The sequence below is a fragment of the Jaculus jaculus genome, chromosome 9 (assembly GCF_020740685.1).
Source record: "Jaculus jaculus isolate mJacJac1 chromosome 9, mJacJac1.mat.Y.cur, whole genome shotgun sequence".
Classification (NCBI taxonomy): Eukaryota; Metazoa; Chordata; class Mammalia; order Rodentia; family Dipodidae; genus Jaculus; species Jaculus jaculus.
The window spans coordinates 130,295,507-130,308,405 of NC_059110.1; the positions used below are offsets into that span (position 1 = coordinate 130,295,507).

Sequence of the window (12,899 nt, forward strand, 5' to 3'; positions counted from 1 at the left end):
GTGTACAATAGCACGTGACTGCACGGCTGCTAGATGCTCCCAGAACTGCTGGGAGACCTGCGCCCCGTTGCTCTATGCTAGGGCTTGTCCTGCCCACGCCAGTTCTGCATTTGCTATTTACTCCGTGTGTGTGTGGAGGGGGGCTTGGAATTAAACCTAGGAGCCTTTGCTTACTAAGAAAATGGTCTACCAGTGAGCAATAGCCCCGGCCCCAAATCAGTAATTCTTTTTTTAAAAAATTTTTTTCTGTTTTATTTATTTATTTGAGAGGGACAGACAGAGAGAGAATGGGCGCGCCAGGGCCTCCAGCCACTGCAAACGAACTCCAGATGCATGCGCCCCTTGTGCATCTGGCTAACGTGGGACCTGGGGAACCAAGCCTCGAACCGGGGTCCTTAGGCTTCACAGGCAAGCGCTTAACCGCTGAGCCATCTCTCCAGCCCCCAAATCAGTAATTTTTATTAAAGTAATGCTCAAACCTTAATATTTACGCATGGAAAACAATCAGATAGACACATTCCTATAGAAAATTCACTTCTACAGGTCAAAACATTTTTAAATAAAAGAAAAATATGATATATTAATTAAAGCCAAATGTATAAAATACTGTCCACCAAGGGGAGATATTGGTTCTCTTACTTAACTATAATACTGGTCTTAAAATTGGTTATATTTAGCCGGGTGTAGTAGTGCATGCCTTTAGTCCCAGCACTCAGGAGGCAGAGGTAGGAGGATCATCATGAGTTCGAGGCCACCCTGAGACTACAGAGTGAATTCCAGGTCAGCCTGGACTAGAGTGAGACCCTACCTCAAAAAACAAAACAAAACAAAAGTTATACAATTGGTTATATTTAGTTACAGTATACCATAACCTAAAGAAAAAAATAAGCAAGTATTACTTTCTTTATCATAATCCAGAGGTGAAATGTTGACAATGTACATGATGCAGTCCACTGTCTCTATCACTCTTGAAGCAGTAGTAAATTAAGGACAGCTTCATTATAAATGCAGCAGGTCTGTAACAGTTACACACAGCAAATCATTTGTATTATGGTATTTCTAATTGAATTGGCTCACCCACATGATTTGCTTCAGGTATGTGCAGTACTGGGGAAGCTCATGAGCCAGCTAGTCTGGTGTCTGACATCTGCAGTAACAACAGATCCTGTCGCAAAGAAGGAGGAACACAGACAACTTCAGGGTCCTCTGACTTCCATACACACCCTGTGGGTACACGTACCTCCCCCACAAACCAATAAAAAAGGACTAATAATATAAAACATCACTTATCAAATGGCTTTTACTTGTTTAAAAAGTACTGTGAAGAAATTTTAGAACCACCGTGTAAATTAGAGTGAAAATCAGCAGAGAGCTATTCATAGGTAAGAAGAGCCAGTGTACCCTCTGATGTGGGGCCTTCCTAAAGAAACATAAGGCTGAACAACAATATGGGCCAGGCATTCAGCATGATTCAGAATTCAGGATCTTTCTATTAGTAACCAAGTTCAGAGATTAAAACCAATCAGTGACATTTTCTTTTATAGCTATTTGTATGTACATATCTTAATAGGAATATCAACAGCTAATACTAATAACACTGTTAATCTATGTCAGGCACTGTTCTAATGGTTTCACATTGACTATCTCATGAAATCCTCACAACAAATAACAGATCCTATCAACATGACTTTACAGCCACAGAAACAGGACTCAGGACTCACTCAAGATCAGAGTGACTGACAGCCAGGAGTCACATTGGCCCGCAGTCTTGCTCCACTATTAGCCCACCATACAGCCGAAAACCAAACTTAAAGGGATCACATTAAAACTGTACACAGAGCCACGTGGCTCACAATCCTAGCATTCAGCAGATAACCAAGAGTTTGAAGCCAGCCTGGGCTGAGTTTCAGGTTAGCTTGGGCTAGAGTAAGACCCTGCCTCAAAAGAAACAAAACAAATAAAAATAATACCTATGTAATAATGATTTACAACTTGGAAATAGTTATTTTTAATTAGTTTGAAAAATAAAAGTGGAGGGAAGCACGTGTAGCAAAACCAAGCACTCGGGCCTTTTGCTTTGACTAAAACCCCAAATAAATCCAAATAATACTTATCTCAGTGCTGTGTCTACTGTAAACTACTGATTTCACAATGTTTTTGAACTGGGTATGGTGTCACAAGGTTGCAATGCTTGCACTCAGAAGGATGACAAGTTCAAGGCCAGCCTCAGCTGCATAGTGAGACTAAAAATAATCTTAATTTTTCCAGAAGAAGAGCAATGAACTCTGAAAGACTAACAACTACTATTACTACAACACATGAGTAACTCAGGCCAAGTCCACTGAAGTCCAGTTCTCAAGATGATTCCTTTGATCCCTATCAGCCCGTTCTAATACTGCTCTATTTGCGTGGTGATAACAGATTTTCTTAAGAAGGGGCATCTTGTAAAAAAAAAAAAGAAAAAGATATACAATGTAGACAAAGGAAAATAATAATCCCTTTGCTAGGGGAGAAAATTGAAGTATGGTCAACACAAGGAAATAAAATCCATGTTAATTTGCAGAAATATAATTTTTTAATCTCGTCATGTGTAAGTGAAACAAAAACTCGTGATGAACTTCAACTTGAAGAGTCATATGGAAACTGACAGACTACATGGAAGCATTTCAAGCGTTTAGAAAAAGAACCAGGGAGTCTTGCCATTCCTTTCTCCAAAACAAAAGCAACTCTGGGCAGTCCTACTGATCTCCAAGGACACTGTTAGAACACACTGAACCCACATCCCTAAGAGCATCCAGTCAGCCTAAGCCTCACCCAGACAAATCATGAAGATGCACTGGACACTGCTAGCTTCATGAGTTTACCATGAAATGCCATCTAAGATTATTTATAGCCTTACAATAAGTTAGTTTAACAAAGTGTGAGGGGAGTAAATACTGTAAGAATATAATGAAAATTCAGACTCTAAAAAGAATTATGCAAACATCACTGCAATGCCCAATATTTAAAGAAAAATACTTGGAGCTGAAGAGATGGCTCAGCAGTTAAAAGTGCTTGCTTGCAAAGCCTGATGACCTGGGTTCAATTCCTCAGTACCTATGTAAAGCCAGATGCACATAGTACATGTGTCTGAAGTTCACTTGCAGTGACAGGAGGCCCTGGCATGCACATACTCACAACCACTCACTCTTTCACTATAAAATAAATTTAAAAAATTAAAAAAAAAAAAACAACCTTGCAGACTTAAAGCAATGTGCTAGAACTCAATAAGGAATGCTGGGTCCTTGCGACGTGAATCCAAAGATGCTTGAGGGATGGAAAAATGGCTTAGTGGTTAAGGTACTTGCCTGCAAAGCCAAAAGACTCAGGTTTGATTCCCCAGGACCCATGTAAGCCAGATGCATCAAGGTGGTGCATGCGTCTGGAGTTCGTTTGCAGTGGCTGGAGGCCCTGATGTGCCCATTTTCTCCCTCTCTCCCTCCCTCTGTCTCTATCTCTTAAATAAATTAAAAAAATGCTTGAAATGAAAGATTGTTCAGGGGACATAATGCTGAGCGCTTGTAGCACACCTGCAGATGGTCTCCCACTGACTAGTCCACTCTCATTTACCAGAGTCCGAGAATCTAAACATCCCAAGCAACCTGGGCCTGGGTCTGAGTTTTTGTCGTGTACGAAATGAGGACATATATCTGCTCTCTTACAGTTTTACTTTCTTTTAAAAGTTTAGGTGATAATGTATGTGGCTTTGAAAAGTACAAAGCCATTGCCAAAACATTAAGACTATTAAACAGAGATATGGTACTATCAATTAATTTTCTTTTTTGAAAAAGATCTGAATAAGAAACAGTGATTTTGTGCATGCACTCGCACCAAGGCTTCTTGCCACTGCAAAGCAACTCCAGGTACATGTGCCACTTTGTGGATATGGCTTTATGTGGGTACTAGAGAACTGAATCTGGGCCGGCAGGCTTTGCAAGCAAATGCCCTTAACTGTGTAGCCATCTCCCAGCCCTCAAATTAATTTTTCTAGAAAAAGAAGCAGGCACCTGTATTGGGCTAATAAATGGGACACCTTAACTTGCTGGAGCTGCAGCCTATTTGTGAAAAAGGAACCAAGAACATTCCATCCTGGGATACCTTGGTCTGTTTTCTCTAAAGCAAACTTACAAAACCTTTATCCTGAGTTAGGCCCATACATTTGGTAAAGAGTTCTGAAGCTAAGTTTAGTTTTCATAGCAAAACTACTTCCTAGTTCTACCTACCTCCCTGTTGTTTATTACTGTATCATTGCCATGAGTTTACCAATGAAAAGGGATTCAGAAAATGATACAGTATTTACAGTTCTCTTTAAGAGTACCAAAAGCCCAGATATCCCCTAGTGTCTGTCTCTCTCCCCTCCCTCTTTCCAGGGTCTCCCACTGTGATCCAAATTGGCCTTGAACTTGCTATGCAGTCCAGGCTGGCCTCCAGCTCATGATCCTCCTGCCTTAGCTTCCCAAGTGCTGAGGTTACAGGCAGGTGTATGGGCTCCATGCCTGTCCTGAATCACTTTTTAAAGCAAGTTCAAATTTGTGTTAAAGAATAAGCAAGGGCTGGAGAGATGGCTTAGCAGTTAAGCACTTGCCTATGAAGCCTAAGGACCCCGGTTTGAGGCTCGATTCCCCAGGACCCACGTTAGCCAGATGCATAAAGGGGCACATGCGTCTGGAGTTCTTTTGCAGTGGCTGGAGGCCCTGGCGCGCCCATTCTCTTTCTCTCTCTGTGCCTCTTTCTCTGTCACTTTCAAATAAATAAATAAACATAAAACAAAATTTAAAAGAATAAGCAAATGGCTGGTAGCATTCTATTTCATATACATGCCGCAGTGTAAATTAAGAAAAATATCTCAGAAGCCCTGTTTTCATGAATAACCCACATCACCTCAGCGAAGTGTAACCATCATCAAGCACAAACTGTACCATGAGATAAGACTACTTATGTCCAATCAAAGTTACAATGAATAATTAACAAAGAAAATCGTTTTGGTTTCAAGCATTGCAAAGACAGACTGGCCGTTACAGGAAGCTGTGTTGATGCTGACAATATTAAACTGTTTATAAAGACTAGGAAACCGCCCGGTATTCCTCCCACTGCCACACACAGTCCTGTCCTCTAGGTCCAGGGCTGCTTCTCCTGCTCAGTGAGTACCGCAAACTGTACAAGAAACTTTGAGTTTGAGTCACATCACCACTTTTATCATATCCAGTCGATTCTTGAGGCCCTTGCCGCCACAGTCATCCACAATCTGCTAGCTCCTGTCACCTGAGGTCAAGGCGGCTCAGAGACAGTGACAGGCTATAATGAACGTGTGGCCAAAGCAGAGTGCCGCCGTACCCAGGCCAGGGCTAGACAACCACTGCCTATGGTCTGTTCTCCTCAGTGTGCTAGCTGATAACCAGAAAAGCACCTTACAGTTTAACAAGAACATGAATCTTGGATTTTTCTTCTCCACAGTAAGTTATTTAGTTTACCCAGAATGGAAACTAACCAGAAAAGGAAATGTTTGACTTTTGGAACTTAAGAAACGTTTGCATCTAAAGTTATTATTAACCAATGAGTGGTCTGTTATGGAATCACTACCTATTAATCAGGCAATCAATCATCCTAAGCAAAATATAAAATATGGAGTTTTACAAAATGCCAGGGGCTTGTGGAGCCTTGCTATCCAAGGATGAGGACATGAGCTGAGTCCCCAGCAACCACACACAAAGCTGCGTGCGGCCACACATGCCCCTAACCTCAGTCTTGAAAGGGCAGATGCAGGAACATCACTGGGGCTCACTGGAGAGCCAGCTCCGGGTTCACCGAGACTGTCTAAGGAAACAAAGCACCTGCTAGTCCACTCTGTCCTCTCCACACATGTTCATGGGATATGCACATCTGCACACACATGTGCACACACACAAAATTAAATGAGTTTAAAAAGTCTGTAATAATTTTTTCATTTCAATTTGCAGTAAGAAGCCTAATGATCAACCACTGGTTGAAATGAACAGACTTTATTTTTGGCATATGTGTGTGAACATGTGCATTCTTGTGTAAGTGTGGGGGTACACGTGCCATGGCATACGTGGGGAGGTCAGAACACAACATTCAGGTGTCCACTTTGTTTGAGGCAAGATCTCTTGTGCTCATTGTTATTCATTCCTGGGTTCCCTAGGCTAGCTAATCTGAGAAATCTTGTCTGGCGTCCTATTACGCAGAGGGTGTGCTGGGATTATAGAAACCTGTCATGGGTTCCAGGTGCTTTATCCACTGAGCCATCTCTCCAGCCCCCTAAAAAGACTTTTTTGTGGGGACTGGGTTGATTTTTTTCTATGTAGCCCAGATTAGCTCAAACTCTCAAATCTGCCTCAGCTTCTTCCCATGTGCTTTAATGTCCCTGGCTGAAAAAGACTAAATTTTACTCTTTTCATTTCCCCTACTCACTTTTCTATTAAAAACTCAAAAATAGGGCCAGTAGGTAAAAAGCGTTTGTCTCATACTCAGGAGGACTTGAGTTCAATCCCGAGGACCCATGTAAAATGCCAGGTGTGGTGGTGCATGTCTTTAATACCAATGTTGGGAAAGCAGAGACAGAAGGATCCCTGGAGCTCACGGGCTAGCCAGCCTAGCTTTATCAGTGAGTCCTAAGCCTGTCTCAAAAAGAGGTGGACAGGCTTAGTGGTTAAGGGCGTTTGCCTGCTAAGCCTAATGACCCATGTTCCGCTGTTCAGGTGCACAAAGTATCACAAATGTGCAAGGTCACATGTACACACAGGTGGTGCACGTGTCTGAAGTTCCACTGCAGTGGCTGGAGGCCCTGGCATACCAATTCCTCTCTCTTGTTCTCACTCTCTTTCTTACGTTAAAAAAAAGAAAAGCCAGTCTGTTGAGCTTGCCTCAAAGAAAAGAGGTGGATGGCATTCCTTGGGAAAACACTCAAGGTTGTCCTCTGGCCTGCCGCATGAGTATCCGAGTGCATACCCACACCAAGAAGTACTTAAGGAAATGAAGCCAGGTGCCAGGCTTCATGTTAATGGGAGAAAAACAAACAAACAAACAAAAACAGCAAGACAGAGTAAGAGAGCTGGATGTCAGTAAGAACCCAAGCATGAACACAGCAGCTCTGAGTACATGGGCAGGGTGGGTTAAGATACAGGCCCCTTGGGCAGATATAGGTGATCTGAGGGCAGACAGTGACTGTGGAAAACTAACTATATGCCAGGCGTGGTGGCGCACACCTTTAATCCCAGCACTGGGAGGCAGTGGAAGTAGTATCACTGCGAGTTCGAGACCACCCTGAGACTCCATAGTGAATTCCAGGTCAGCCAGGACTAGAGTGAAACCCTACCTTGAAAAGCCAAAAAAAGGGAAACTAACTGTACAGAGTTTTCTCTGGTCCATTACCACAGACCATCTGCAAGTGTGAAGGTCGCACTTCAAAACAATACTCAAGTGTCTAGGGACAACACTGAAGGCATGCTCAGAAAAAAAATCTCCCATTTCCAACATAAAATCACATCTCACCTTCTTCCTCTCTTCTTTTATCTATACTTTTATCAGAAAAGAAGTATTTCTAGGGCTGAAAAAATAGCTTAGTGATTAAGGTGCTTGCCTGCAAAGCCAAAGGACCCAGGTTTAATCCCCCAAGACTCATGTAAGCCAGACACACAAGATGGCACATGTGTCTGGAGTTTGTCTGCAGTGACTGGAGGCCCTGGTGTACCCATTCTCTCTCCCCCCTCCCTTGCTAGCAAATAAATACATAAAAATATTTTTTTTAAAAAAAAGAAGTATTTCTTTTTTTTGTTTGGTTGGTTTTTTAAAATTTTTATTAGCATTTTCCATGATTATAAAAAAATATCCCATGGTAATTCCCTCCCCCTCCCCCACTTTACCCTTTGAAATTCCATTCTCCATCATATTACCTCCCCATCTCAATCAAAAAGAAGTATTTCTATAACCTGTCTCTGCTAACCTTTGATAACATGTTTGCTCCTGAAGCACTGGCTAGCTCAGCTCAAAGAACTTAATTAAAAAGAAATATTTAGACTTCTTTCTCAACAACAGCATGAGTCTTGACATAAGACTGCGGTGTGAAAGTTAAATTCATAATATGTCCACAAAGTCCAATTTCAATTAGATAGGTTTAGACCAATACATAACTTTGCCACATAACTTTTAGGTATACAGTTACTCGTTTATTCATTCAGTATGCACTGGCTGCTTGTTGCAGATGGCTGTTTCTTATAGGCAAGACCAGGTTTTATTCTGTGCTGGGGATCAAACCCAGGGTCTCATGCACCCTGGGAAAGCACTCCATCCATTAAACTACACCCTTAGCCCCAGAATTTTCTAAAAAGTATTTTATACATTTATTTGCAGAGAGGAAGAAAATGGGCACAGGTGTGCTAAGAGTTGAGTGTGGTGACACATACCTATAATCCCAACACTCAGGAGGCTGAGGTAAGAGGATCATTCTGAGTCTGAGGCCAGCCTGGACCAGTGTGAGATCCAGGTGAGCCTGGGCTACAGTGAGACCCCGCATCAAAACAACCACAAAAGGGCTAAAGAGTCTTTCACATACATACACAAAAAATATATAAAGATCATAAAAAGCATTTACTGTTAAAGATTTTAACCTCTCTTTATCAAATTATGTTATCTATATTATATTACCTATATTATGAGTACCCAAAGACTGTTAAATGGCACACATGACAACCAGATTCTTACTGAATCTTATTCTAAAAATGCTGATGTTTTAGAAAGATGAATATTGTTGCTGTGCTTGGAAGAAAATTAGTTTAAAAAGGAGAACAAATTTAGAAGTACTTAAGAGAATCATTATAAGGTTACTTTCAAAAAGGGAAAAATGATTGGGCTGGAGAGATGGCTTAGCGGTTAAGCGCTTGCCTGTGAAGCCTAAGGACCCCGGTTCGAGGCTCGGTTCCCCAGGTCCCACGTTAGCCAGATGCACAAGGGGGCGCACGCGTCTGGAGTTCGTTTGCAGAGGCTGAAGCCCTGGCGCGCCCATTCTCTCTCTCTCCCTCTATCTGTCTTTCTCTCTGTGTCTGTCGCTCTCAAATAAATAAAAAAATTTTTTAAAAAAAAAAAGGGAAAAATGATCAACATTAAATCTATAAATTTACCTCATTTTTACCTTGCTTAGTAAAAATTTCACATAACAATCCAAGTATCTGAGACTACAGTTTTGGATAGATATTATATTGTGTAAACCAATGAAAAAAGCATATTAAGTCATAAATTGCTAAATGTTATTAAAATAAAGCCACAGCCTTTTAAAAGAGCAATCTCTTACCAGTTGGAATTCTCGACGCCGGTCATAGGCATTCTGTATACCACTGTCCGCCCATAAGGCTCTTATAGCAGGAAGATACTGTAAAAACACCCGTGTTTCCACCATTCCCTGGGCGGCCATAGGGGCCCGGGTATCAAACGCCATCACTTGGTCTCCATGAAGCTGGTTTTCATTATCTCCCCAAGGAATATGAAGCTTCTCACGGGCATCTACCAGCACCCTCATACCTTGTTTAAAAAAAAAAGAAAGTGTGGAGAAGAGTCATTAGAATCACCAGAAGCTTTTCTTCAGTATTATTTCCTTAACTTTTACCATTTCTGGCCCACCTCCTCCAAAAGGAAGACCAGTATCAAAGCAAACACCCTTGTCTTCTCAGAGTTTCAAACAACTGCTCACCATCTTAAAATTGAAAAGCAAATATTACTGACAAAACTGCTCTTTCTAAAGGATTTAAACGTACTGGAATTTATGACTTCTGGCGTAGAAGGGAGTCAAACCCAAGGAGAGAAGGAACACAGAAGCAATGTTGCACAGCCCAAGGCTGGAAGGCCAGGCAAGGCTGCGCTAAAGAGCTCCCAACCCATCTCAAAGAGATCACTTAGGACAACACACTAACTGTGTTGTTTGGTCCTTCGACAAATCCTAATGCTAAGTCTCCAAGAACACATTTAAAACACAAAAACTTCTCCCAAACCAAACTTCAAATCAGTGTAAATCTTAGCCTGGCTTTAGGCTTCTTAAAGGGGAGAAGACCAATGACAAAATGATGTAAAAACGGATGTGAACGCAACAGAGGCTAGCTCGAACGCAGTCATTCTACCAAGGTTACCTTTGGAAGTCTACTAGAAAGTCATTTGTTCGGATCATTGAAAAACTGTTTTGCTGTCAATTTTCTGATTCTATGAACTCAATAAGAGGCCCTGCTCGGTGCACAGTAAGAAACGAGGTAATTTACCTGGCTCACAGTTAACATGTTGACTCCATTCATTAACATAATTCTGTAAATTCAACCTCATCAGGATTACAAAGGTACCTTCAATTAAGAGCTGGCAAGAAGGACTCTGAGGCCTTAAGAAAGACCTTAATTAGTTTTGTGCCAGACATAAAAGCGGCTAAAACAACTGTCCTTTACAGTTTAACTGCCGAAGTACTAGGATAACTAAGAGATGTGGTCTGTGAGCGCGTAGCCATGTGAAAGCCCTCCCTTTACTAGAGCCCTAGAATGCCACCCACTCCAAGCAGCTTTCCGTACTTGAAACCCTGCAGGTGACATGAGGGAGTTTGTGTGCATGTGTGTACTTCCTGAATTAAAACAAAACATTTTAAAGAATAAAACTGCTCGAAAAGACCTATGCACCCTGCAGCAATCTCCTAGAAAAAACAGGGTGACCCCTCTTGCACCTGAAGTGCTGGGAACATCACCTCAATCCTGCCAATGTCTAAGAAAGAATGAGAGCTGTTTCTTTGTTATGACAGAATAAAAACAAGATTCTTTGGATGCCAAAAAATAAAGACTGTGAGTACTTTTCACTCAAGAGTGATGTAGTAATTTAAAAATACTGTCTAACAGGGGCAAAGCCATTTACTAACTTAACACTGACTCACTGACTCCAACCTGCACAGAGACCTCATCATTTTTAGGCCAGAGGTCTTCCTATTTGTACACAATTTCCCTTAAATAGAAGAAATGATATTATTCTTCTCCTGCCCCAGTTATTTAGCGAAAAAAAAAAAAAAAAGAAAGAAAGAAAGAAAGAAAGAAAGAAAGAAAGAAAGAAAGAAAAAGTAGGGGGAGAGTGTGAAATATGAACTCTGACTACAAACATCCTGTAAGATTGGGGAGCAAACAACAACAACAACAACAAAAAACCAGTCATGCTAACTTTTTAAAGAGTTAACTATATGGGTCTTAGCTTTTCCTAATGCCGGTACCATAGACGTGACACCCTCAAGTTTCATTATCTGTGGCCCCAGAGGCTTGTGTCACCCTACGCCCTTGACATGAGTCTCAAGCAAAAAAAAAAAGTTTCCTTATTGCGACGCTTCCAGAACTCCCTTACTCAGAAGGCGGCCAAGGAAGCCTAGAGTTGGGAAGAGAACCCGACCTTGTGACTTGGGGGGGTGTGGGCGGTCACCCCTCCAGGGGAGGCGAATGAAGGTCTGGGGTTGGAGACTGAGGATGAGGGATCTGGGGGTTACTGCCGAGGAGGAGGAGGGGGTCAGGAGAAGTCACTCCGTCCCGCACCCCGAGTCAGCTAAGGCTCGCCTCACTTCCCTCACCGGAGGGGGCGAGGCCAGCGGCGGGGCGCGATGCCCCTCGCCGGGATGGCGAGCGAGCATGCTGGGGCATCCTTTACGTGGCGGGGCTTGAGTGGGGGGTGGGCTCCAGGGCGCGCCCCCCTCCCCGGCCCGGGGAACCTGAAGGGCGGCCGAGGCCGGCGGACGAGGGCGGTGCCCGGCCCAGGCAGCCCGCCGCCGCCGCCGCCGCCGTCACCTCGGCGGGGGTCCCCTCCCCCGGGGCTCCCAGCGCGCGCGCACCGCGCAGCCCCCGGCCCCGGCCGGGCCCCGAACCTCCGCCGCTACCTTTGATCACGTTGCTGTAGATGGTGGGGCGGAACTCCTCGCGCGCACGCTGGTCGAAGTCCTGCCCGTGGATGATCCGCATCTGCTTCAGGAAGGTGGACTTGCCGCTCTCGCCCGCGCCCAGCAGCAGGATCTTCACGAGCCGCTTCACGTACGTCTTCTCCCGCGACAGGCATTTGTCGATCTCCTTCGACTTGCGCTGCTGCTCGGCCTCGCCGCTCGTCAGCACGCAGCCGGGGAAGCACACCGACAGCACCGACCGAGACGGCAGGAAGTCCGCCATCTTGCCCCCGCCGCCGCCGCCGCCTCCTCGGCGGGCCCCTGCGGCTCCTCCACCTCGTCCTCGGGCGAGCGGGGGACTCGGACACGGCGGCTCGAGGGCGGGGAGCGCCGCGGCGGCCCGAGCGCGCCCGGGGAGGGAGGGAACCAGAGAACTGACTTCGCAGGGCGGGCCGGGTAAGGGCGGGCCGGGGCTGGCCTGGGAGGGAGGGGAAAGAGGGCGGGCCCGCGAGGGGCGGCGGCGGCGGCCGCGGCACTCCCCGAGGGATAGTGGGGGGGGGGGGGAGCGCCCACGCACGCGCACGCTGCTCCCCGGGGGCGCGCGCGTAACGCAAGCATGGCGGGCGCGCCGGGGAGTCGCGCGCTCGCGGGCCTGCGGGCGGGAGCGCGCGAGGAGGGCCGCGGGAGCTGCGGTCACGTGGGGCGGGCCTGGCGCGCGCGCGCGCCCCCGCTCGCGGGCGCGCACTTTCGGTTTCCCCCTCGGGTTGCGACCGCCTAAGGGCGCGGAGGGACGCTCGCCGCGGACGCCGGGTTGGGGCTCTCCTCTCTCCTTCCCCGGTGCCGGCGGCTGCCACCGGCCTCTTTGTCTTAGGTTTCGCGCAGGCTGCCTGCTGTCACTTCTACGCGCCCTACTTCGAGACCACTGGTCGGGGGGAGGGTCTTTGATGCTGCCTTTATCCTCCGCTTCCTCCAT

At 45.2% G+C, this 12,899-nt stretch overlaps 1 protein-coding gene across 1 annotated transcript in view; it reads right to left on the reverse strand.

Annotated features, from left to right (window-relative positions):
• The window catches only part of Gna13 (G protein subunit alpha 13), a 44,633-nt gene extending 32,403 nt beyond the window's left edge, over nucleotides 1–12,230 (reverse strand). Inside the window, exons 1-2 of the mRNA XM_004655139.2 lie at nucleotides 11,927–12,230; nucleotides 9,344–9,570 (exon numbers count right to left, since the gene is read on the reverse strand). Coding sequence (XP_004655196.1) covers nucleotides 9,344–9,570; nucleotides 11,927–12,209 — 510 coding nt within the window. The 5' untranslated portion in view covers nucleotides 12,210–12,230. The remainder of the gene's footprint in view (nucleotides 1–9,343; nucleotides 9,571–11,926) is intronic.
• Between the last annotated feature and the right edge of the window lie 669 nt (nucleotides 12,231–12,899).